Here is a 27635-nt window from a genome sequence, read left to right on the forward strand (position 1 = left end):
AGACTCACAGAGGATGAAAGTGAAGGGATGAAAAAAATTTTTCCAAGCAAGCGGAAATGAAAAAAGAAGCTGGTGTAGCAATACTCAATCTGATAAGATAGACTTCAAAACGAGGGTCATAATAAGAAACAAAGAAGGTCACTACATGATATTAAAAGGATCAATCCAACAAGAGGATATAACCCTGGTAAACATATATGCACCAAATATGGGAGCACCAAACTATATTTAAAAACTTCTGGAGGACTTCAAGGGAGAGATAAATAGCAATACAATCATAGTGGGTGACTTTAACATCCCACTGACACCACTGGATAGCTCTTCTAGACAAATATTAACAAGGAAACAGAGTCCTTAAATGTCAAATTAGATCAGTTGGACTTAATTGATATTTACAGAACATTTCACCCCAAAGCTGCAGACTATACATTCTTCTCAAGTGCACACGAGATATTCTCAAAGACAGACAACATGTTAGGAGACAAAGTAAGTCTCTACAAATTTTAGAAGATTGAAATCATATACAAAATATTAGCAAATCAGATCCAGAAATACATTAAAAAAATTATTCATCATGACAAAGTGGGATTTATCCCAGGGATGCAAGAATGGCACAATATTCACAAATCAATAAATGTGATACACTACATAAACAAAATGAAAGATAAAAACCATATAATCTTATTAATAGATGCTGAAAAAGCAATTGACAAAATCCTGCACCCATTTCTGATAAAAAACAAAAACAAACGCTCAGCAATGTGGGAATAGAGGGATCATATCTCAACATAATGAAAAACCTACAGCCAACATCATGCATATTTAGTGGACAAAAACTAAAAACATTTCCCTTAAGAACAGGAACAAAACAGGGATGCCCACTTTCACCATTCTTATTTAACATAGTACTGGAAGTCTTAGCCACAGCAATCAGACATGAAGAAAAAATAAAAGGGATCCAAATTGGAAAGGAGGAAGTGACACTGTCATTATTTGCAGATGACATGATATTGTACATAGAAAACCCTAAAGATTCCATCAAAAATCGACTAGAATTAATCAATGAATTTGGCAAAGTAGCAGGATACAAAATTACCATCAAGAAATAGACGACATTTTTATATACCAATGATGAACTCACAGAAAGAGAAACTAAAAAAAAACAATCCCCCCCTGGCCAGTTCAGCTCAGCGGTTAGAGCATCGACCTGCGGTCCAGAGAGACCTGGGTTCGGATCCCGCTAAGGGCGTGTACCTTGGTTGCGGTTTGTCCCCTGCCCTGGTTGGGTCGTGCGGGTGGCAACCACTCGATGTGTCCCTTTCACATCGATGTTTCTCCCTCTCTTTCCTTCCCACTCCATCTGAACAAAAAATGGAAAAAAAATGTCCTTGGGTGAGGATTAAAAAAAAAACAATCCTGCCCTGGCCGGTTTGGCTCAGCGGTTGGAGCGTCGGCCTGCGGTCCTGAGAGACCCGGGTTCGGTTCCCGCTAGGGGCATGTACCTCGGTTGCAGTTTGTCCCCGGCCCTGGTTGGGTCGTGTGGGTGGCAACCACTCGACGTGTCCCTTTCACGTCGATGTTTCTCTCTCTCTCTCTCCCTCCCACACTCTATCTGAACAAAAAATAGAAAAGATGTCCTCGGGTGAGGATAAAAAACAAAAAAACAAAAAAACAATCCCATGCCGTGGCCGGTTTGGCTCAGCAGTTGAGTGTCGGCCTGCAGATCAGAGAGCCCTGGGTTCGGTTCCCACTAGGGACACGTACCACCAAAAAAAAAGAAGTAGAGGAAGATATAAAAAAGTGGAAGCATATACCTGGTTCATGAATTGGAAGAATTAACATCATTAAAATGTCCATACTACCCAAAGCATGTATAGATTCAATGCAATCCCATCAAAATACCAACAATATATTTCACAGAACTAGAACAAATACTCCAAAAGTTTATATGGGACCAAAAAAGACCCTGAATAGCCACAGCAGTCTTGAAAAAGAAGAATAAAGTAGGAGGGATCACAATACTGGATATCAGCTTATACTACAAAGCCACTATAATCAAAACAGCCTGGTACTGGCACAAGAACAGGCAGATAGATCAATGGAACAGAACAGAGAACCCAGAAATTGACCCAATTAATAGTCAACAAAGGTGGCAAGATCATACAGTGGAGTCAAGACAGCCTCTTCAATAAATGGTATTGGGAATATGAATAACTACCTGCAAAAAAATGAATCTAGACCATCAACTTACACCATACACAAAAAATAAACTCAAAATGGATAAAAGACTTAAATGTGACTCATGAATCCATAAAAGTACTAGAAGAAAATGTAGGCAACAAAATTTCAGACATCATACACAGCAGAATTTTCACTGATACATCACCTAAGGCAAGAGAAAAAAAGGAAAAAATGAATACAAGGGACTACATCAAACTAAAAAGCTATGACTTCAGGTCAAGATGGCGGGTAGGTAAACGCAGTATCGGGTCCTCTCACAACCACATCAAAGTTACAACTAAACCACAGAACAGCCATCATTCAAAACCGCCTGAAATCAAGCTGAATGGAAGTCCTACAACTACGGAATTAAAGCAGCAGCCACATCAGACTGGTAGGAGGGGCGGCGGCGGACAGGCTGGTCCCACACCCACGTGTGGTGGATAAAAATCAGGAGGACACCTCGGCTGGAAAGTCCTCCCTGAGGACTGAGGGGTCCCTGTCCCACACCAGCTGCCCCGCTCAGGGTTCCAGTGCCAGGAAGAGAATCCCCATAACTTCTAGCTGGAAAAACCAGCAGGAACTGAGGCTCAGGGAGGCTGAGGCAGCTGGAGCCCCAGGCAGCTCCCTAAAGGGCCCGGGCACGGACTTATCGGACTCTCTCCCTCTAACCTTGGAGGGGAGGCGGCTCGAGGGGCGCCAGAGACATACAGGGAAGAACTGAGCTGTTTGGCATTGGAGCGAGGGCTGGAGAGGGGGCTTTCTCCTGGACAAACGTGCTGTCAGAGGCCTTTGTTCCTTGGTGAGCCCTTCCCTGGGGCAGCAGACAGCCACCATATCTGGGACTCCAGCAACCTGGCTCACACTGGTAGCCCCGCCCTGGTGATTCCCTGAGGCCCCGCCCCACCCAACTTACAGGCCCACCCAAGCTGTTGCCACTTGCTTAACCATAGGCTTGGCCTGTCTTGAATCCTGCTTCAGGTTTTCCTAAATTCTTTCAAACAAGCAGCATCTGGTCTCAGATAGCCCCATACCTCTCGTTAAGTATTACATAGAAACAAACACAGGGAGGCAGCCAAAATGAGGAGACAAAGAAACAGGTCCCAAATGAAAGAAGAGAACAAAACCCCAGGAAAACAACGAAGTGAAATGGAGATAAGCTACCTAACAGATGCTGAGTTCAAAATACTACTTATAAGGATGCTCAATGAACTTAGTGAGAACCCCAGTGAACTTAGTGAGGGCCTCAAGAGCATAAAAAAAGACCAGTCAGAAATGAAGGATGCACAGTCAGAAATGAAAGAGACACTAACTGAAATAAAGAATAATTTACATAGATTCAATAGTAGAGTAGGTAAAGCCAAGTAGCAAACCATCAATTTGGAATATAAGGAAGCAAAAAACACCCAATCAGAACAGCAAAAAGAAAAAAGAATCCAAAAAATTAGGATAGTGTAAGGAGCCTCTGGGACAACTTTAAGCGTGCCAACATTTGCATCTTGGGGGTGCCAGAAGGAGAAGAGAGAGAACAAGAAATTGAAAACCTGATTGAAACAATAATGACAGAAAACTGCCCTAACTTGGTGAAGGAAACAGACATACAAGTCCAGGAAGCACAGAGTCCCAAACAAGATGAACCCCAAGAGGCCCACACCAAGACACATCATCATCAAAATGCAAAAGGTTCAAGACAAAGAGAGAACCTTAAAAGCAGCAAGAGAAGAACAGTCCGTTACCTACAAGGGAGTTCCCATAAGACTATCAGCTGATTTCTCAAAAGAAACTTTGCAGGCTAGAAGGGAGTGGCAAGAAATACTCAGAGTGATGAAAAGCAAGAACCTACAACCAAGATTACACTATCCTGCAAAGCTGTCATTTAGAATTATGGCCATATCAAGAGTTTTCCAGACAAGAAAAAGCTAAAGGAGTTCATCACCACCAAACCAGTATTATTATTTTTTTCTTTTATCCTCACCTGAGGACATTTTTCCATTTTTTTGTTCAGATTGAGTGGGAGGGAGAGAGAGGAAGAGAGAGAGAGAGAGAGAAAAACATCAATGTAAAAGGGACACATCCAGTGGCTGCCACCCACACGACCCAAGCAGGGCTGGGGACAAACTGCAACTGAGATAAATGCCCTTAGTGGGAACCGAACCCAGGTCTCTAGGAACCGCAGGCCGACGCTCTTTAACCCCTGAGCCAAAACGGCCAGGGCTCAAACCATTATTATACGAAATGTTTGAAGGGTCTTTTTGAAGAAAAAGATAAAATATATGAACAAACAAAATGGCAATGAATACATATCTATTTACAATTGAATCTACAAACAAAATGAACAGGCAGAATAGAAACAGAGAACATTTTGTTAGTTGCCAAATGGAAGGGGGGTTGGGGAAATGGGTGAAAAAGGTGAAGGATTAAGAAGTACAAATTGGTTGCTAGAATGACAAACCACAAGGGGAAAGGGGTTGCGGGGTGGGAGGAGATAAGCCAAAGAACATATATGCATAACCAATGGACACAGACAACAGTGAGGGAAAAGGCAGGAGGGAGGCGGGAGTGGGGAAGAAGGGGTCAATGGGGGAAAAATGAGGAACATCTGTAATACATTTAACAATAAAGATATATATATATATATATATATAAAACTAAAAAGCTTCTGCAAAGCAAAGAAAACAACCGTCAAAATGGAAAAGGTACCCACTACACGGGAGCGCATAAGTGCCAATGATACATCAGATAAGGCGTTAATTTCCAAAATATAGAGTGCCCATACAACTCAACAAAAGGAAGATTAAAGAACCTAATTAAATAATGGACAGAGGCCCTAAAGAGGTGCCTCTCCAAATAGGACATACAGCCCTGGCCGGTTTGGCTCAGTGGTTAGAGCGTTGGCCTGCGGTCCGGAGAGACCCGGGTTCGATTCCCGCTAGGGGCATGTACTTCGGTTGCAGTTTGTCCCCGGCCCTGATTGGTCGTGCGGGTGGCAGCCACTTGATGTGTCCCTTTCGCGTCGATGTTTCTCTCTCTCTCTCTCTTCCTCTCTCTCCCTCCCACTCTATCTGTACAAGAAATGGAAAAATGTCCTCAGGTGAGGATAAAAAAAAAACAAAAAAACAAATAGGACATACAAATGGCCAAGAGACATGAAAAAATGTTCAACGTCACTAATCATCAGAGAGGTACAAATTAAAACAACAATGAGGTATATCACCTCACACCTGTCAGAATGGCCGCCATCAACAAATCATCAAACAACAAGTGCTGGTGGGGGTGTGGAGAAAAGGGGACCCTAGTACACTGCTGGTGGGAATGCAGACTGGTGTAGCCACTATGGAAAACACTATGGTGTTACCTCAAAAAGTTAAAAATTGAACTGCCATTTGACCCAGTGATCCCACTTCTAGGAATATACCCTAAGAAGACTGAAACACCAATCAGAAAGAATATATGTACCCCTATGTTCATAGCAGCACTATTTACAATAGCTAAGATGTGGAAACAGCCCAAGCATCCATCAATAGATGAGTGGATAAGAAAGCTGTGGTACATATGCACAATGTAATACTACGCAGCTATAAGAAAGAAAGATCTCTTATCCTTTGAGATGACATGGAGGGACCTGGAGAGTATTATCCTAAGCAAAACAAGCCAAGCAGAGAAAGACAAATATCACATGATCTCACTTATTTGTGGACTATAATGAACAAAACAAAATGATGAACAAACTAGACCCAGAGACATAGAAGTAGGATACAGACTAACAAACCTCAGAAGAGGAGGTGCAGGGGGAGGGAAGAGATAAACCACAGAACTTATATGCATGTATGTGTAACCAATGGACATAGACAACAAAGCTGGGGATGGGGCAAGGGGGAGCAGGATCGGGAGGAGGGTGTCAATGCGGGGGGGGGGAACATCTGTAACAAAAATAAATTAATAAAAATAGTTTAGAAAAAATAAATAAGTCAGACAGAGAAAGACAAATAACATATGACTTCATATTATGTGGAATCTAAAGAACAAACAAAACAGAAACAGAGTCATAGACATAGAGAACAAACTGATGGTTGTCAGATGGGAGGGGGTTTGGGAGGCTGAGTGGAAAAGGTGAAGGGATTGCTTGGCCAGTGTGGCTCAGCAGTTGACCGTTGACCAATGCACTTAGAGGTCTGGTTCAATACCTGATCAGGGCACATGCCCAGGTTGTGGGCCAAATCCTCTGTTGGGGGCATGCAGGAGTCAGCCAATCGATGTTCTCTCATCGATATTTCTATCTCTTTCTCCCCTTCCCTTCCTCTCTCTCTAAAATCAATTAAAAAAAAAACAAAAACATTTTTTAAAGAAAAAAAATTAAGGAATTAATAAGTACAAACTGGTAGTTACAAAACAGTCATGGGAATGTAAAGTAGAGCATAGGGAATATAGTCAATAATATTGTAATAACTCTGTGGTGCCATATGGGTGCTGAAATTATGGGAGGATCACCACATAATTTATATAAATGTCTAATCACTATGCTGTACACCTGAAACTAATATGAAATAATGTATAATGTCAACTGCAATTGAAAAAAATATAAATTAGGTGATGTAGTTTAAGCCTGTTATACATGATGCTCAATAAATTATTATTATTACTGTGGTGGGGTGGTGGTGGTTGTAGCATCATCATTATCAACTCACCAGTAGAAGGGTGGAGGGGGAGTGGCATCTCAGAGCAAGGTGCCCAGGGGAGAATGGGTTGGTTTAACCACCATGGATTGCTCTAGTTAGTGCCACCTCCCCCAGGAAGCCCTCCATGATGAGTTCAGTCTACACTGTTTTCTCCCTTTAGTGTCTCTCTCTAGCAACATTATATCAAGGATAGTGATATCAGAGTTCATGATGTCAGACCTGTCTCCCCAGATGAATCATAAGTTCCTCAAAAACAAAAATTGTTTTCTCCTCCTGAATCCCTACACTGAGCTTGCTCATTTGTCAAGGGGAGGAAGAAATCAGTAAGAGTGCTAATAATGCAGGCTTCTACTCAGTTCTTTGTGCTCTCACGATGCTAGACTCACATGCACGAATATCCCTTCTAATCCCTACTACGGAGGTAATTTTACTATCATTCTTAGTCTACAGATAGGGAAACAGGCTCAGTGAGATTAAATAACTGCTCAAGTGGAAAAGCTGAGACTGGAAGCCAGGCTTGTCCTACTGCCAAACCCAGTATTTCTCCACTACCTTGAAGAGGGGGAGAAAAGGAGGGTGGCTGGCCAGGGCAGGCCGCAGGTGAAGAGCGCCCTCTATTGAGCATTTGTGAGCGAGGACAGCAGAAGAAAAGCCTTGGGCAGCATCCCAGTTGTCAGATCCCAGAAGGGAGCCCCAAGGGAACATTTAGCCCCTGTAATTCACAGTAACATTCCTATGAGAACCTCTGAGCCTCTTCAGTATGGATGAAAGATCAATCTCTTAGAGTGTAGATGGGGAAACCCCAGGCTGGGCAGCCTTCATGTTGTTCTACTGTGTCCTGAGTTTCTTGAACAGTGCCAGGCAGAGAGTAAGTAGATTCTCAACAAGCTTTTGTTAAATGAGTGAATGAATAAATATAAATGAGAGGCATCCTTCCTTCTCGCCCTCTCTTCCCAGTATTCAGCAGGCTACCATGAGTGCAATGTCTGTGCTAATCTCAGCGGGTGCCGTTATGGGGAAGACCAACCTAGTGCAGATGGTGTTGATGGTTCTGATGGAGGTGACAGCCTTTGGTACCTTGAGGATGATCAACAAGCAATACCTCAATGTGAGTCATGGTGCTGGGAGGAGGGGTGAGGAGGTGGAAAGGGTGGTCTCTATTTGGTGAGGCTTCTGGAATTTTAAAAACAAAAGCCAGGAGGACTTCTGGTCAAGATGGCGGCATAGGTAAACGTAGTGTTGCCTCCTCCCACAACCACATCAAAATTACAACTAGCCCTGGGCGGTTTGGCTCAGCAGTTGGAGCGTCGGCCTGCGGTCCAGAGAGATGCGGGTTCGGTTCCCACTAAGGGCATGTATCTCAGTTGCAGTTTGTCCCTGGCCCTGGTTGGTCATGTGGGTGGCAACCACTCAATGTGTCCCTTTCATGTCGATGTTTCTCTCTCTCTCTCTCTCTCCCCCTCCCACTCTATCTGAACAAAAAGTGGAAAAATGTCCTCAGGTGAGGATTAAAAAAAAAATTACAACTAAACTATAACACAATCATCATTCAGAACCCCTGAAATCGAGCTGAATGAAAGTCCTACAACTATGAAATTAAAGAAACAGCCACACTGAGACTGGTAGGAGGGGCAGAGGCGCAGACGGGCTGGTCCCACACCCATGTGTGGCGGATAAAAATCAGGAGGGAGCCCTGGCCGGTTTGGCTCAGCGGTAGGGTGTCGGCCTGCGGTCCAGAGAGACCCGGGTTCGGTTCCCACTAAGGGCTTGTGCCTTGGTTGCAGTTTGTCCCCGGCCCTGGTTGGGTCATGCTGGTGGCAGCCACTCGATGTGTCCCTTTCACATCGATGTTTCTCTCTCTCTTCCTCTCTCTCTCTCTCCCTCCCCACTCTATCTGAACAAAAAATGAAAAAATGTCCTCGGGTGAGGATAAAAAAAAAAAAATCAGGAGGGACACCTCGCTGGGAAGGTCCTCCCTGAGGAGTGAGGGGTCCCCTCCCACACCAGGCTCCCAGCTCAGGGTTCCAGTGCCAGGAAGAAAAGTCCCCATAATTTCTGGCTGGAAAAACCAATAGGAACTGAGGCAGAGGGAGGCTGCGACTGCTGGAGCCCCAAGCAGATTCTCTTAAAGGGCCTTTGCACAGACTTACTCAGACTTGCTCCTCCTGAGCTCAGAAGGGAGGCAGCTTGAGGGGTGCCAGAAACATACAGGGAAGAACTGAGCTGTTTGACCATGGGATGAGGACTGGAGGGGCAGCTTTTTCCTGAACAGATGTGCTGGCGAAGGCTGATGTTCCTTTGGTGAGCCCTTTCCTGGGATATCTGGGACTCCAGCAACCTGGCTCACACTGGTAGCCCCGCCCTGATGATTCCCTGAGGCCCCACCCCACCCAACTTCCAGGCTCACTCAAGCTGTTTCCAAAGGCTTTACCATAGGATTGGCCTGTCTTGGATCCTGCTTCAAAGTTTTCTAAAATCTCTCAAACAAGCAGCATCTGGTCTCAGCGAGCCCCATACCTCTCATTAAGTGACCTCAGGCCTGGCACTAGAAGCAACCAGCCTTGGTTCACAACTTGGCTTTTCCTGGGCACCTCCAAGCCCAGCACAAGAATCAGCCATCTGCAGATCACTTTGTAGCTTAAGCCTGGTGGCCCTGGATAGAACACAGGCAGAGGCTGACCTTGCCCCAGAGCCAGCACACCCAGTGGACAGCTTCAGACCACATTGAAACACCATCACCCAGTCACCTCCACAAGTGGCACTCAATAAGTGGACTCAGTGGGTACCAGAGCCCTGATGAAGTAAGTCTTGCTCTGTGTGGTGGACCCCTACACAGCTGATCTTCCAAGGTAGTCAGAGGACAATGGCTAGTGGGCATAGCCAGGCCTTGCAGCTGATCAACCTGAGTAAATCCCTCCCATTGACATGCCAATAGCAATCAAGACTCAATTACAACAGAAGAGTGTACAGCCCACACTAGGGGTGCATATTGAGGGCCCAGCTGGGGTGATCAGGGAGACTGTGCCACTGGATCCTACAGGACACCTACAACAATAGGCCACCCTATGAAGCCTAGGAGACATAGCAACTCTACCTAATACATAGAACAATCACAGGGAAACAGCCAAAATGAGGAGACAAACAAATATGTCCCAAATGAAAGAAAAGAGCAAAACTTCAGGAAAATAATTAAACAAAATGGGATAAGCAATCAATCACATGCAGAGTTCAAAACACAGGTTATTAGGTTGCTCAAGGAACTTGGCAAGACATTCAAGGGACTTAGTGAGACCTTCAAGGAACTTAAGGAGCCATCCAAGAAACTTAGTGACAACATCAACAACATAAAAAAGGACAAGTCAGCAATGAAGGATGCACTAACTGAAATAAAAAATAACTTACAGGGAATCAATAGTAGAGTTAGTAAAGCCAAGAAGCAAACGATCAATTTGGAATATAAGGAAGCAAAAAACACCCAATCAGAACAGCAAAAAGAAAAAAAGAATCTAAAAAAAGTGAGAATAGTGTAAAGAGCCTCTGGGACAACTTCAAGCATACCAACGTTTGCATCATGGGAGTGCCAGAAGAAGAAAGAGAGCAAGAAATTGAAATCCTATTTGAAAAAATAATGACAGAAAATTTCCCTAACTTGGTGAAGGAAACAAACATACAAGTCCAGGAAGCACAGAGAGTCCCAAACAAGTTGAACTCCAAGAGGCCCACACCAAGACACATCATCATCAAAATGCCAAAGGTTAAAGACAAAGAGAGAATCTTAAAAGCAGCAAGAGAAGAGCAGTCCGTTACCTACAAAGAAGTTCCCATAAGACTGTCAGTTGATTTCTCAAAAGAAATTTTGCAGGCCAGAAAGGACTGGCAAGAGATATTCAAGGTAATGAAAAGCAACGACCTACAACCAAGATTACTCTATCCTGCAAAGCTATCATTTAGAATCGATGGACATATCAAGAGTTTTCCAGACAAAAAAAAAAGCTAAAGGAGTTCATCACCACCAAACCAGTATTATATGAAATGTTGAAGAGTCTTCTTGAAGAAAATGAAGATCAAAAATATGAACAATAAAATGGCAATACATATATAACTATCAACAATTGAATCTACAAACAAAATGAGCAAATAAAACAGAAACAGACTCATAGATACAGAAACTTTTTGTTGCTTGCCAGATGGGTGAAAAAGATGAAGGAATTAAGAAGTACAAATTGGTTGTTAGACTGATGAACCTCAAAGGGAAGGGGGAGTGAGGGTGTGATGAGATAAACCAAAGAACTTCTATGCATGTATGCATAACCAATGGGTACTGACAATAGTGTGGGGAAGGCAGGAGGGAGTGGGATTGGGAAAAAGGCAGTCAAAGGGGGGGAACATCTGTAATATATTCAACAATAAAGATGAGTTAAAATAATAAATAAAATTAATTAAATAAATAAAAACAAAAGCCAGGCCCAAATGGGGTTACGAAAGTGTGGTCTATGCTAAAGGTTTAAACATAGCAAATAAATGCCTTTAACTGCCAACATATAATACTGTAGGAATCACAAGATAATTATGGATGCATAAAAAGACTTAGTCCCATGGCCCCACTAGTTGTGGCCCAGCAAGCTGCATGGCCAGTGTCGTCTTTCAAACACCAGCCTCATGACTTCAAGTCACACCTCCTGTGTTAAGCTCAGAACTTTCTCCAAGGAACATGGGGTTTGCCTGTGGGCAGAGGGTACTGACACACACTGCTCCTGCTGGGTTTTGTTGCAGGAGGATGACCATGAAAGCATGATGCAAATCCATGTATTTGCAGCCTATTTTGGGCTGGCTGCATCCTGGTGCCTCTCAAGACCTCTGCCCAAGGGAGTGAAGAAGAAAGAAAAGAGGACAACGATCCCCAGTTTGTTTGCCATGCTGGGTAAGGCCAAGGTGGTGGGAGGTCTCACACTTGGGGTGAGCAAGAGGCTTGCAAACGCTCTGCAGGAAATCTCTCTGCGTCACCAGCCTGCCCTGGTGTCTGAAGGCCCTCTGCAATGACTCATTTTCTTAAGTGGTGTGTGATAAATTCAGACCTTTGAATGAAGACTTCCCCTCTAGGGTACGGCTCTTCATTCACATCCAAAGGAGAGGAAAGACTCCCTACATTTGAGTCTAAATAAGTTTATCCAACCTGTTAGGCCTCAACTTAAAGGGGGGAATTAGACAAGTGAGAAAGAGGTGCCCCAAAGCGGAGGAAAGAGGGTGGGAACTGAAAAGTAATAATGGTGTATTTTGAAAAGCTGCGATGAAAATGATGAACTCAGACTGCTGGGCGAGGCTTAGAGGAAACCAGCCCGTGAGCTGGGCAGCAGGCGGCTGGAAAGCAGGTCTCTGCATGAAAGCAGCATGCTAATTTTTTTTAAATAAGCATTTGGCCATCACAGAAGGAGTCAGGAGGCCTGGGGTTGGGTGATTTCAATTCTCAGGGCCTTGGTTTCCCTGCCTGTGAAGTATGTGAGCTGGGCCCTACCAAATTGAGATTTCAGGAAGGACACATGACTTGCCCAAAGTCACATAGCTAGAGAGGGATCAAGCTGAGATTTGCCAGCTCCCAGCTTCTCCTGTCTGAAGCCTGCATAGGCTCAGACTCTGGAGCAGGAGTGCTGACGCTCTCTGGCCCCCCACCCCAGGCACCCTCTTCTTGTGGATATTCTGGCCGAGTTTCAACTCTGCTCTGCTGGACATACCCTACCAGAAGAAGAATGCCGTGTGCAATACCTACTATGCTCTGGCGGCCAGCACAGTAACGGCCATCTCTGCGTCGGCCTTGGCTCACCCCCAAGGGAAGATCAACATGGTAAGCAGGGGGCTTCTAGGGCCACCACACAGATGCCCCTTCTCCCCAGCACCAGCCCCACAGTTTGGGAGAGTATGGTGGGTGGTGGAGCCTTGCTGCTGTGTCGTGGACATAAGGAAGAGCACTCGGTTGTAAATGGGTGATGGGGACTTGGAGGAGACTGTGCAGCGAGCATAGGCTTACTGGGGGAAGTGATTTAGTCATCAGCATCGACATCAAACAGATTCAGGCGTGAATCCCTTTTCTGCCAGTTATTAAAGCCAGCCACCATGAGCAAGAGTCAGCAGAAGAAAAACTAGACTAGAACAGCCTTTCCCCTTACCCTAAGAAATGTCAAGATTGGAGAGACAAGAATCAGAAGTAAAGAAGGAGGTTAACCTAGTTACATGGCCTTGGTGAAGCCACTTACACTGTGTATGTAAAGTGCTTCACATGGAATGAGTGCTGGGAAAACATCATCTGCTATTATCAGTGGAGCCAGGAGATGATGTGAGTTTTGGGTGGGGGAGATGGTGAGAGTGTGGAGCTAAAGACCAAAAAACTTCCCATGATGGTCAGGGCATGGAGTCAGCCAGCCAGAGGTGGTGGGGAAAAACCTAGGCAGGCAGTGGGGTGTGGAGTGGAGAGAGTATGGCCACGGATGACAGGCTAACAGTACTAAGGGGAGGTAGGTGTCCCCACATGTGAGCTCCATGGTGACAGGAGTCTAGGATCAGACAAGGTGAGGTCATCCAGGGAGGCTGGTTTGGCCGTCAGGTCAGGGAAGCCCAGAAGCTGGACTGAGGGCCCAGAGCTCCTAGACCTGGTTAGAGTTCAGGGGGACAGGGATACGAAGCATCGGAGAAGGCCCGGCCCAGTTCTAGAGGAATGAAGGACCTAGCAGAGATGTGATCCACGACCCAGCTTACTGGGTCCAGTCATACAGGAGGCATAGGCACCAAGTAGCAAATACTACTAATAAAAACAATAATAATGGCTTGTATTTATTGGGCATTTACTCATGTTCTATGCCAGGTACTGGGCTAAGGGGTTTACACGTGGTAACTCATTTAATTCTTACAATAACCTACATTAAGCAGGTATAATCAAAGCCCCATTATCTTGTCGAAAAGTTGAAGCACTGGGCTGTTAAGTGCCCAAGGATACCTCACTAATGAGTGTGAGAGTGGCTGAATGCTGAGTAACTGGACTTTCAAGCTGATCCCCTAAATGCTGCCCAATCAGGGTGACTGCTCCCTGAGCCTGGGAAGTGGCATGAGATAAGACTATTGATAAAGGCCAGGTAGTCTCCACAGAGGGGGGTGGGTGGTTTCAGGATGAGCGAAGCAGGGAAGACATCACGGTATTGCTTTACTACCAGCTTGCTGAGGAGCTCTGGGCAAGATGTCGCCCTCTCTGTGCCTCACTTCATTCACTTACAAGCTATTTCTTTGCAGACTCATATCCACAATGCAGTGCTGGCGGGAGGTGTGGCTGTGGGTGCCTCATGTCACCTGATTTCCTCTCTTTGGATTGCCATGGTGCTGGGCCTTGTGGCTGGGCTGATCTCCATCGGGGGAGCCAAATGCCTGCCGGTAAGGAGCTGGGTGACTAACACCCTCTGCTTTGTCTTGGAGCAGAAGGACCCTGGGACCATGGTGGGCCATCATGTGGTACCGTAAGCTGCACTGGACAGGCATTGGCACCCTCTCAGTTTAGCTTCAAAGCTTGGGTTAGAAACCTACCCAGGTGGGATGGTACATTTGTTAGGATCTAGGGAGCAAGTAACAGAACACATTCAAGCTTGCTCAGACTAAGGGGGAATTTGTTATAAGGCTGCTGGGATGTCACGGAATTCAAGGACAGGCTCCCAATGCTTCTGGGAACCCAGGGATGGCTGGCACCAGGGACAGGAGTATTGGGGGGAGCCCAGGAAGTCCCTGATCTTCCTCTTGTTTTGTTTTTCCTGGGTATCTGTTGTATTCTCACTCTGTAGACTTCTTTTCTGTCCTCCTCCTACTACTCTATATAGTGGAATGTAGTCTCTCTCTTCAAGAAAGCAGCTGGGTAACATCTCTTGACCACAATTCCAAGTTCTTTGAAGAAGGAGCTCCTTGGTTTAACTTGGATCATATGGTCATCTTTGGCCAGGTAGGGGGTAGGGCACATCGTACACACATGGCTGCTGCCCATGAACCATGAGAATGAGGGTAGGAAGGGCAGCACCAGAAGAAAGATGCTGGGTTGATAATCCAGGTCATGTCCACGTCTGATTCTTTAGTTCTTGTAAGTGGATGGATTTTTTTCCCTTCAATATTCAAATGGCACAGATAAAACCAAAATACAAAATACTTCATTATAGCCAATTTGTTATGACACACTTCTAAAAACTACTTAGGAATCACAGATCTTCATGGGTTTGAAGACTTTACTTTTGGATGGCACAGGAAGCTGAATTTGATTGACAGTGGATATTCAGGGAGACAATTTCAAATGCAGATAAGGACGTATTTACCAACAGTTTGATCTGAGCAAAGATGGGGCAGTCTGCTTTTCATCTTTGGAATGGGAACAGGTGTCTCCTAAGTCCTCTGGCTTTGAGGCCCTATGCTGAAAGGAGGAAGCGCACGGCAAGAAATTCACGAGTTATCATCAGGCTCCGAGTCCTTCGCTTTCTCGGTGCTTCAGTTTCCTTGACTCTATCGCTGGGGGAATGAGTGTCAAGGATGATTCATTCATTCATTCATGCATACATGCATTCATTCATTCATCACGTTTTAATATGTATCCTGTCTCCCAAGCTATAGTAGAGTAAATAAAATGGACAAATAAGCACAACTCAGTATGATAACTGCTCCAGGAGCACATCTAAGCCAGCCTGAGATGTGTCAGGAAATGCTTCCCAGAGCAGAGGATGTCTCAGCTGAGCATTGACAGAGAACTAATATTCGCCAGGCAAAGAAGTGGGAAATGTATTTCAGGCTGAGGAGCAGTGTGTTCAAAGGCTCACAGTGAGAAGAACATATGGCCCAGCCGGAAAACAGAAAGACATTCTCATGACTGAAGCGTTGGTTTCACCCGGGAGTGTGGTGGGACCAGGGTCTTGAGAGACGGCAGGTGCTCAGGTATATCTCCTGAATTCATTGAGGTGTCTGGGGTTTTATTCTGAAGACAACGGGGAAACTAAGGAGGGAACTAGCCTGAACAAATTCTCATTTGTATCCACATCTGTTGGCTCGTGGCCATCTTGGAGGCTAAGTGGTGAGGTGGAGGAACACTGAATGGGAGTCTGAAGGTGTGGTCAGATTCTTTTCTTCTGATTTTGATTCTAATCAGCCATTTGTCTTTGGATGGCAGTTAAGTTTGAGCTAGACCAGTAGGTCTGAATCACCTCCCGGGAAATTTGACACTATCTGGAGACATTCTTGGTTGACACATTGTATTGGGGTGCTACTGGCATCTAAAGGGTACAGGCTAAAGATGCTACTGAACATCCTACAATGCACAGGACAGCACACTCACAACACAAAATTACAGCTCAAAATGGGAGTAGTGCCTGGGTTAGGTCCTTCTTCTCAAAGTGCGGTCGGCAGAACTGGCATTCCTTGGGACTTTGCTAGAAATGCAGAAGCTGAGGCCCCAGCCCCTCTCAAATCAACTGCAGTTTAACCTGCTCCCCAGGTGATGTAGGCACATGTCCAAGTCCGAGAAGTGCTTCTTTAGGTGAGCCCTAAAGCCCATCCCCTTTGGGTGGCCCCGGGTGCCAAGGATCTGTAAAAAGGGTGGGTAGAGAATGTCAGTCTCAAATGTAGATCTGCTTATAATGACATTTGTCTCCAGGTGTGTTTTAACCGCGTGCTGGGCATCCATGACACTTGTGGCGTGCACTACACCTTTGGCTTGCCGGGCCTGCTCGGAGGAATCACCTACCTCGCGATATTTTTTGCAGCCTGGAGCAAGAATGCCATGTGAGTCACTTGGCTTACCCCCTTTATACCCTATCTAACTCAGGAAGAAATGTGCTCAAAGCCCTTAGCTGGGGTGCATGCATTCAGGGCCAGACACTCAGCAGGCCTCAGTGAATATTTGTTGGCCTAGTTATTCAGAAATTCTGCCCAGCCCCTAACTTGTGTGGAGTCATCACCTCTCCAGGCCACTTCTTTCTAAAGAGAGCAGCTTCGGTGCAAGGCAAAGGCAGGCAGTCCCAAGGGCCCCAAAAGCAGACAAAGCAGGGCAATCAGGCCCAAGCCTGTTGAATCCATTTCTCAACCTCTGATGGTGTAGGTCATGGTAAAGAGTGTGCTGTGGAGTCACACTGGTCCTGACCTCTTACTAGCTGGGCATGCTACCTAACTTCTCTGAGCTTCGGTCACTCGATTATAAATGAAGATAATGATAATACCTCTCCTCATAGGGTTGTTAGAGGCTGCCTGAGGCCAGAAACCATGTGGTTAAGAGAATTTAATAAGTTAATGTGGGAAATGATAGTCACTCTCCCAAGCTTTGGTAAAAGATTAAAAATCATTAGAAAAATTGTGTGAGCCAAATTCTGTTTACTGGCTGCCAACTGGGAATGTCTGCGCCACTTGTCCTTCTAGATTCCAAATTCTGTGACTCTGTGGCTCTCCTGGAGCAGTGGGTCTCAGCAGCAGCAGCATCACCTGGGGAGTGGTTAGAAATGCAAATTCTTTTTTTTTTTTTCTCCTCACCCAAGGACATTTTCCCATTTTTTATTCAGATAGAGTGGGAAGGTGAGAGAGAAAGAGAGAAGGACAGAGAAAGAGAGAGAGAGAGAGAGAGAGAGAGAGAGAGAGAGAAACATCGAAGTGAAAGGGACACATCAAGTGGCCACCTCACGCACAACCCCAACCAGGACCGAAGATGAATCGCAACCAAGGTACATCGTGCCCTTGACCGAAATCGAACCCACGATTCATTGGTCCGTGGGCCAACGCTCTAATCGCTGAGCCAAACCGGCCAGGGCGAAATGCAAATTCTAATATCAGGGGGCTCACTTTGTAAAGTATATGATTGTCCAACCACTATGCTGTACACCTGAAATTAATGCAAAATAATATTGAATATAAACTGCAATTGAAAAGTAAAATTTAAATGAATGCAAATTCTACCCCACCCAGACCTGCTCAATTAGGAATCTGGGGGCAGGGCCTAACAGTCTGTTTTAACAAACCTTCCAGGTGAGTTAGAGAATTACTGGCCTAGAGGGGGAAAAAAAAGTCAACCAATGGTGTGCTGGTAAAGGATTAACAACCTGTTCTCCAGGAAAACAAAGTCCTGACTTAGAGCATTTGCTGATTTCTATGGTGCTAATACTCCCACATGGCAGCCATCAAGGCAACATCACTGAACATGAAGTTGGGAAGGAATGAGAACAACAGGGCCGCCAGCCTGTGTGACCTAGCTCCAGCACACCTCTGCAAGTCAACTCTCATCCGGACAAGACAGGAGAGGACCAAGAATTTGTTCTTTCCCCTCTGCAGGATCCCAGCAAAGGGAAGGGCATAGTGACAGTGATGACCGCTCTTAGGAGGTCTTTGGTCTGTTGGAAGTAAAGGGCACAGGCTTCAGGGACAGACAGACTTAACAGTCGTATGACTTTAGGCATGGTATTTGATCGAACTCTCTTTAAGATTCAGTTTTCTATCTGTAAAATGGGATAATAAGATCTACGTCTCAAAACTGCTGTGAAGATTCAGCAGCATAAAGGGTCTGGCCAGTGTGGCTCAGTGGTTGAGCGTTGACCCATGCATAAAGAGGTCGCCAGTTTGATTCCTGGTCAGGACACAAGCCCAGGTTGTGGGCCAAATCCCTTGTGGGGGGCATGTAGGAGGCAGATAATCAATGTCTCTCTCATCAATGTTTCTATCTCTCTCTTCCTCTCACTTCCTCTCTCTCTCAAATCAATAAAGGGAAATTGTTTTTTTTAAAGAATTAAAGGGCTCAGGACAGTGCTTGACATGCAGTAAACACTCAACAATGGCCCCTTTCTTTATGATTATTGATGCTGCTGCTTCCATAAGAGGGGCATCTGTATATAGTTGAAAGATGGAGAAAGGAGTGAGCTGGCAGTCGGAATACTTCATGTGAAATAGGGATCAGCTACTGTATCAGTGTGGTGTCATTGGGCAAGTCACTTGACTTTCATTCATTCCACAAACAATACTTGCCAATTTCCTATTCAGGTGAGTGGATGTGAATGAGTCAGATGCTGTGCTCCAAGCCAGAATGGAGTATTTTTCACAAATTATGGGATTTTAAGAGGTGTGAAGACACACTTAAAGGACACTGAATCACAGAGTGCACTGGCCCTTTTCCAATTCTCTCTGATTCAGTCCTTTGATTGTATCAGGGACAAAGTCTCCACTTAGTGTGCTGTGTCTCTGCTCCCTTGGGACACGCACTGACATCCGTTTTCTTTTTGTTTGTTTTTTGTTGTTGTTGTTTGTTTTTTAAAACTCATCTTTATTGTTGAATGTATTACAGATGCTTCTTTCTTTTCACCCTATTGACCCCCTCCTCCCCACCCCCCCCCCCCGCCTTCCCCACACTATTGTCGGTGTCCATTGGTTATGCGTATATACATAGAAGTTTTTTGGTTTATCTCATCCCACTCTCCCTCCCCCCTTCCCTTTGAGGTTCATCAGTCTGGTGTGGGATGGGGACCCCTCAGTCCTCAGAGGACCTTCCCAGCCGAGGTGTCCTCCTGATTTTTATCCACCACACGTGGGTGTGGGACCAGCCCGTTGGCCTCCGCCCCTCCTACCGGTCTCGATGTGGCTGCTGCTTTAATTCCGTAGTTGTAGGACTTCCAGTCAGCTTGATTTCAGGCAGTTCTGAATGATGGCTGTGCTGTAGTTTTGTTGTAATTTTGATGTGGTTGTGGGAGGAGGCGATACTACGTTTACCTACCTGCTGTCTTGACCGGACTCCCCTGACTCCGTTTGATTGACAGCAGCAGAAGGCTCAGGCTGAGACTTGGGACATCTTGAGGAGATTCTAGCTACATTTTGTTTTCATTGTATCTTTTTAAAGTTACCTCTCATTTCTCTTTCACTTAAATTAGTGACACAAAGTTTTCTTTTAAATACATTTGTGTAAATGTAAAAAAGAGGTCTACTTTAAAAAAAAAAATCTTTAAAAGTAGTATTTCTGGAATGTCAGTATGGTCAAATTTGTGAAAGTAACCCTCAAATGCTGAAATCTGAGAAATACCTGACCAGCCTTTGAGGTTAGAGAGGCCTGCCTGGTTCATGTGAAATCAGATGGTAAAGCGTTGAGCCAAGGGCCTGGCACAGGGGAGCCCACTATGTGTGGGGACTGTCATATGGTGATTCCGGCTTCACCCATTTCTACTTTAAGATGGAATCAGAATAGAGTGAATTGTGGGTTGGCAGGCAGCTGATTTGGATTTAGCTTCTATTCTGACACTTACTATTACTTTAAAAACAAACAAACTGTCCTGGCCAGTTTGGCTCAGCAGTTAGAGTGCTGGCCCATGGACCAAAGAGTCGTGGGTTCGATTCCAGTCAAGAACACATACCTCAGTTGCGGTCGTCCCCAGCCCTGGTTGGGGTCGTGTGGGAGGCAACTTGTCGATGTGTTCCTCTCACATCGATAGTTCTCTCTCTCTTTCCTCTCTCTCCCTCCCTCCCATTCTATCTGAAGATAAATAGAAAAATATCCTTGGGTGAGGATTAAAGCAAACACATTTTTGTAGTACAGTCTACAGCCAGAAAAGTGCAAATATCATTACAGTGTCACTTGATGAATTTTCTGAAGCATTCATGGAACCAGCACCCAGAGCTCCTTCATGTCCTGTCCCAGGGTAACTGCTAATCTGACTTGTAAAAGCATTGATCAGTCCTTTATATGCATGGAATCCCACAGGAGGTCTGTGCCCTTGTGTGCCTGCTCCCTCTACTCAACACTGTAATGGTGAGATTCAGCTATGTTGTTGAGTATCTCTGTAGATTGTTCATTTTCATTGGGGTATAGTGTTGAACTGTGCTTGAGTTTAATTTATAAAGATGACTGAGTGACAACATGGAGAGGTCAATGTCATTGAAAGGACAATCTAATGTTACTCACAGTTTCTCCAGAAATGAGAGGCACAGCATACTACACAGGGCCACATGTGCGGACCAGGCAGCAGAGAGAGAGGGGAACTGAGACTGCCTTTGGAGTATAGTGGTGGGGGAGTAACGTGGGGACATCCCCTTGTGGGCAGGAAGTGAAAACACTTGTTAGAGTTTGTGGTTGGGGGCGGGGGAAGGCTTTTAATATGAGTTTTACACTCTCACAAAAGCTGACTTGCAAGAGAGAGAGGTAAACAGCTTGGCCCATTGACTTGGCCCTGTGATAAATGAGTAACAAGTAACAAATTACAGTCCAAGAAAACAGTTAAAGCAAGTGTTCTGTTGTGTGAATCTAGCACAATTTATTGATCCATTATTGATGACCACGTGGGCAGTTTCTAGTTTAGAGCTACTAGGAACTCTCTAGTGTCTCTGCTATAAACATTGTAATGTTTTGGGGGGAACATATGGATGCACTCTGGTGAATATGTGGCCAGAAGTAGAATTCTTGGATCATACATAAGAGTTCCCTTTACCCCATATATTTTTTAACACTCCATAGTTTCCTTCTTTTATATGTTAGCCATGTAGCCATCAAACTTATTGTTTGAATTTTAATTTCCCTAATGACTAAGTGGAGCACTTTCCATATGCTTTTAGGACATTTGAGTGCTTTTTTCTTTTGAAATGTCTATTCAAGTTCTTTTGCTCATTTTTCTATTGTGTTGTTTTGGGTTTTGTTGTTGTTTAGTGATTTGTAGGAATTCTTTGTATGTTCTGGATATAGACCCTTTGTCAGATATATGTATTGAGAATACCTTCGTCTACTTTATGGGTTACCTTTCACTTTCTTAGCGGTGTCTTTTGATGAACAGTTCAACTTAAATTTTTTTTTTTTTTTGGCATATGCCCCTAGTGGGAACCAAACCCGGGACTCTCTGGTCTGCAGGCCAATGCTCCAGTTGCTGAGCCAAACCAGCCAGGGCTCAACTTAATTTTAATGTAGTCCAACTTATCATTGTTCCCTTTATATTTAGCTCTTATGTGTGCTGTTTAAGAAAACCTGGCTTAAAAAAAAAAAAAGAAAAAGAAAACCTGGCTTATTACAAGGTGATGTAAATGTCCTCCCAGGGATGCTTAATTGTTGAAAGTGAAGTCCTGGGTTGCCTTGAAGGACAGTGAACAGGAAAGTATATTCAAGGGGGGTGGGCAGGGGAGATGGATCTGTCAGCCAGACTGTACCCCTCCTTGACTTCATAGAAATAAAGTCTTCGTCTTTAACTGCCTAACAGTGAAACTCCACCCTCTGAGAGGTTAAGTCACTTTTCTGGGGCCACATACTAGTGGCAGAACTGGGACTTGAACTTGGTCTTTCCTTTTTTTTTATCCTCACCCGAGGACATTTTTGCATTTATCTTCAGACAGAGCAGGAGGGAGAAAAGGAGGAAGAGAGAGAGAGAAACATCGATGTGAGAGAGACACATCGAGTGGCTGCCACCCACATGACCCCAACTGGGGCCGGGGACAAACTGCAACCGAGGTATGTGCCCTTAGCGGGAACTGAACCCGGGACTCCCCGGTCTATAGGCTGATGCTCTAACCGCTGAGCCAAACAGGCCAGGGCAAGAACTTGGTCTTTCTAACTCCTGGTCTAGTTCATTATCCATGAGGTCTAAGGAGTAAAGCCGAAGAGCATCTTGGAATCCCCCCACCCCCTCCATGTCTTTGTAGAAAAATGACAAGGCAATGTACCACCAGGAAGAGGACACTTATTCTCCTGATGGCCCTTCCTGACAGTGTCACTGCTTATGCAAGCAGTGCTTTTTGTCCCCATGACCTTGCAGCTTGAAAGTTGACTGTGACCACCTTTGCTTTGTCATTTCTAGGCTCGGCTTCCTGGTGCTCATCGGGACTGGGACAGTCACCTTGTCCGTGGCTATGGGTCTAGTATCTGGTCTCCTGACAGGTCAGTGAAATCACCCGTCCACCACTGCCCAGGCACAGGGCCCGGGTTCAGAAGGCATCTGCCCCGTGGCTGGATGTGCATGATCCCATCCCGTTCCCTGTGAACATACCTCCTCAGCTCCAGCCAAATGAGGCAAAGGGCTCAGACTTTGATTAAAAAACAAATGAACACAGAATCACATCATTTCAGAACTGGAAAGGCCCTCAAAGGTCACCTGCAATAGGTGTGAACTCTGAGGGCCAGGAAAAGGAGGAGACTTTCCCGAGATTGTAAGTAGGGGTGAGTGGGGACATTGCAGCCTCTCGAGGCCAGGGCTGGTGGTTTCACCCAATTTGTACAGAAAGCCAAGGAAATCCTTATGCCAAAATGTTTCCCTTTTGTTCCCAGAGGACATCCATAATGTTATTTGGTTCAGAAAATATTTATTCAATGTCTACTATGAGCCAGGCAGTATTCCTAGGCACTAGAGACACAACTGTGAATAAAACAATTTCCTGATCTCGTGGAGCTGACAGTCAAATTGGCAATAAATAGACAAATAAATGCATATTATGTAGCATGGTGATGAGTGCTGTGAGGATAAATAAATCAGAGTTGGGAGACTAGAGTCAGTATGAGGGTGGGCAGCTCTTTAGAAAGGGTGGTAAGGGAAAGCCTGTCTGGTAAGTCGCCCTCTAAGCAGAGACCTGAGTGGAGAGGAGGGAGACATACAATGTGCGTATTTTAGAGAAGAGCACTCGATGAGAAGAAACAGCAGTGCAAAGGCCCTGAGGCAGGAGCGTGCTTTGTATGTTTGAGGAACAGCAACATGGTCAGTGTAGCTGATGTGGATGGAGTGAAATAAGGAGGGGCAGGGGTTGAGAACAGAGTGGTTGCAAGGAGCCGGATCACTCTGAGAGATGGAAAGCCATTGGAGAGCTTTAAACAGAGGACTGAAGCTATGTTTTTGCTTGGGGAGTCACTAATTTGCCGATTTTATATGCCAGGCGAAAATATGCATTCTGTTCAGAAATGTTCACTTTTATTCTATAAATGAACAACTTTTATGGGCTAGACACTTATATATTGTGTCCCTAAGCAGGGAGTGGGTGCCAAACAAGAAACCCAACAGCATGAGCAGACGCTAGCGAGTTGTGTGGTGCGAGGCACATCACATCACATCTCTGGGCTTGTCTGGCTCCTCTGTATAATGGAAAGATTATGGTGACTAATTATTTGGCTGCCTTTCAGCTCAATCATGTATGAAGGGACCGTTTGCAGTTACCTGGGTAATTTCAGAGAGTGAGATTGTGTAGAATTACCTTAATATACCACTTGGCCTCAGCTTTTAACAGTCTGAGGTGATTAAGTATGATGAGAAAAATACCTTCCTCCATACGTTTACATTCTATCCTGGCTAGGATTGTCAGATTTAGCAAATAAAAGTATAAGGTGCCCAGTTCAGCCGGTGTGGCTCAGTGGTTGAGTGTCAACCCATGCATCAAGAGGTCACCGGTTAGATTCCCGGTCAGAGCACATGCCCAGGTTGTGGGTTGAATCCCCAGTGAGGGGCGTGCAGGAAGCCAGTCAATGTTCTCTCTCATCAATGTTTCTATCTCTCTCTCCCTCTTCCTTCCTCTCTCTGAAATCAATAAGAGAAAAAAAAATTTTTTTTAAGTATAAGGTGTCCATTTTTTGAATTCAAGAGTAGCTGAGAATCCTGTATTTTATCTGGCAATCCTGTACCTGGGCTCTTCTTCCATTCACCAGTATTACCAAAGTGACACTGACTTGCACTGTTTTGTAAAGGACCTGGGGTGGGGGTGGGGTGGGGAACAGGTTTCCTTATGCTTCAATGGAGTAAAAAAAAAAAAAAAAAAAAGGAGGGAGGGAGAGGGGGAAATCAGTGGGGGGGGGGAAGGAGAAATATCTGTAACAAAAACTAATTTTAAAAAAAATCATGTAAGAAAAAAAAAAAGAATAGTGGAAAGGACACCTAGATTATCCGTTTATGAGTTAAAACCAATGAGCTTTCCTCCTTACATGTAGCTTTGGACATGAGGGAACTGGTGATTAAAAAAAAAACTTGGGCAATGGAAGGGGAAAGTGGCCCCCAAGCAGCCAAATAGCATCAACTGCCCTCTGAAAGCCAAGCATTTTACTTGTCAAGAGACCCCTTTACCTGGGGTCTGACTATCCTGTTTAAGAAACAATCCCGAGAGAGGAAAAGGTGGCAGCAGGCCGGACGGGGGCAGCAGGCAGGCCGGGGGTGAGTGTGTGAGTGAGCGAGTGAGGGACAGTGTGGACGGGCACGAGTGTGGACGGGCACGAGTGTGGACGGCCAACCTGGAGCAGAGCAGAAACACCGGGAGAAGGCTCCTGTGCTGTGGACGGAAAGCAGCCGGCTCCCGCCGTAAGCGGCTCTCAGCAGCTTCTCCCTGGGGCGGGAGGCCCTGCCATTGCGGAAGGTCCCTGGTCTTCCCTGGGAGGAGGACGCGGAGCGGCGAGGGCTGAGCCACCTGAGTCCACCAGAATGCCTTGCACCATCGGACCAGTGGACGCCCCTGTGTCAGCGTGGACCAGCGCACAGCAGCGGCGCTGTCCAGGTACCTGCTGCAATAGCCACACGGACCAGGAGCCGAGCACCGTCTCCCACAACAGAAGCCGGATGGGAGCCCAGCGCCTTCCCCCACAGCAGCAGTGACTGGGCGGGAGTGGAGCCTCCACCCCCAACGTGAGCTGAGACACCCCCCCCCCAGCAGCAGTAGCGCCAGCTTGGGAGCCCAGCGCCTTCCCCCACAGCAGCAGGGACTGGGTGGGAGTGGGACCTCACCCCCAACAACAGCTGAGGCTCAGGAGCGGTTTCCTATCACCAGGCAGCAGCAGCACATGTTGGCAGCTGTGACCCATCCCCAGTGGCATCAGCAGAGGCTGATCAGGAGCGGTGCTCCAGCGCAAGCAGCAGCAAGACTCGGGCAGCTGCTGCTGCCCCTGAAATTGCAGCAGCGGATTTGGAGTGGAGCCCTTCCCCCCAGCAGCAGCAAAGTCCCAGGAGCAGAGCATCCTCAGCCCCCAACAGCAGCAGAGGATTGGGAGCTGAGAACACCCCCTGGCAACAGTAGCAGCAGTAGCGGTATAAACTGGAAGCTGACAATTGCCCCCAGCAGCGACTGATCAGGAACCGACCCCCACCAGGAAGCAGCATACCCCAGCAGTGCACCAGCTGGACCCACATACCACAGGCAGCAACAGCAGAGGCTGATCAGGAGCGGTGCCCCAGCCCAAGCTCGGGGAGCAATGCTCGGGGAGCCGAGACCTGCATGACAGACCAATACCAACTGCCAGTTGTCGATACAGGACCCACAGCAGGCAAGAGGTACCATACACCAAAACAGTCTGGGAGGTACAGCAGCCTTATTTGATACACACCAACTTGCCTATACATTCCAACATCCCTCACTGGGCCTAGAACTACCAGATTGCTAAATGGCAAGACAAAGAAACAACACCCAAATGAAAGAAAAAGAGGAATCACCAGAAAAGGAACTATAGGAAATGGAAGAGAGCAATTTGTCAGATAAAGAATTCAAAGCAATAATTTTAAGGGTGCTAAAACAATTTAGTGAGAACTACAAGCAACTTAATAAGAATTATGAAGAGCTCAGTGGGAACTACATCAACTTAAAAAAACAGGTAGAAGCTATGAATAAAAATCAAGAGGAAACTAAGAATAACCTAACTGTTATGAAAAATACCTTAGAAGGATTCAACAGTAGATTATAAGCTAAAGATCAAATCAGTGACTTAGAAGACAAAGTAGAAAAAAACACAACCAAATACAGCAGAAAATGGGGGGAAATTTAAAAAGCAGGAGGAGAGCGTAGGGGAGCTTTGGGACAATACAAAATGTAACAACATTTGCATTGTAGGGATCCTGGAAGGAGAAGAATCAGAGAAAGGAATAGAGAACTTGTTTGAAGAAATAATGACACAAAACTTCCCTAAACTGGTGAAGGAAAAAGTCACACAAGTCCAGGAAACACAGAACCTCAAGCAAGATGAACCCCAAAAGACCCACATCTAGACACATCATAATAAAAATAGCAAATATTAAAGATAAAGAAAGAATCTTAAAGGAAGCAAGTGACCTACAAGGGAGCTCCCATTAGACTGTCAGCTGATTTCTCAATAGAAACACTGCAGGCCAGAAGGGAGCGTCATGAAGTGTACAAAGTATGCAAGGCAAGGGTCTGAATTCAAGACTACTCTATCCAGCAAGGCTATCATTCAAAAGTGAAGGAGAAATAAAGAGCTTCACAGACAAAAAAAAAAGCTAAAGGAATTTACCACCACCAAACCAGCTCTGCAGGAAATGCTGAAGGGACTGTTGTAAGAAGAAGAAACAGAGAGGGGGGTGAGGGGGGGGGCACAGACATAAAATAAAAATGGCATCTAATAAGTATCAATAATAACCTTAAATGTAAATAGCTTAATGCTCCAATCAAAAGACATAGGGTAGCTGATTGGATAAGAAAACACCACCCATATATATGCTGTCTACAAAAGACCCACCTCAGAACAAAGGACTCACAGAGGATGAAAGTGAAGGGATGGAAAAAATTTTTCCAGGCAAATAGAAATGAAAAAAAAGCTGGTGTAGCAATACTTATATCTGATAAGATAGACTTCAAAACGAGGGCCATGATAAGAGACAATGAAGGTCACTACATAATATTGAAAGGATCAATCCAACAAGAGGATATAACCCTGGCAAACATACGTAGCAAATACAGGAGCACCAAAATATATTTAAAAACTTCTGGAGGACTTCAAGGAAGAAATCAATAGCAATACAATCATGGTGGGTGACATTAACATCC

General features: G+C 45.4%; 1 protein-coding gene across 7 annotated transcripts in view; it reads left to right on the plus strand.

Moving 5' to 3' along the window:
• Positions 1–27635, plus strand: part of LOC118626220 (RH-like protein) — a 63817-nt gene that overhangs the window by 19148 nt on the left and 17034 nt on the right. For 4 of the 7 annotated variants that reach the window (XR_004958875.1, XM_036255605.1, XM_036255607.1 and 1 more), the window contains exons 3-8: positions 7854–8004; positions 11670–11817; positions 12569–12735; positions 14172–14309; positions 16555–16682; positions 22697–22776. Coding sequence is in view for 4 of the 7 variants with exons in the window: in XM_036255605.1 (XP_036111498.1) it covers positions 7854–8004; positions 11670–11817; positions 12569–12735; positions 14172–14309; positions 16555–16682; positions 22697–22776 (812 nt within the window). In the remaining 3 variants the exon portion in view is untranslated. The remainder of the gene's footprint in view (positions 1–7853; positions 8005–11669; positions 11818–12568; positions 12736–14171; positions 14310–16554; positions 16683–22696; positions 22777–27635) is intronic. The other 3 variants (XR_004958877.1, XM_036255608.1, XR_004958876.1) reach the window with 2 other exon arrangements.

Source organism: Molossus molossus, unplaced genomic scaffold (genome assembly GCF_014108415.1).
Source record: "Molossus molossus isolate mMolMol1 unplaced genomic scaffold, mMolMol1.p scaffold_m16_p_12, whole genome shotgun sequence".
Lineage (NCBI taxonomy): Eukaryota > Metazoa > Chordata > Mammalia > Chiroptera > Molossidae > Molossus > Molossus molossus.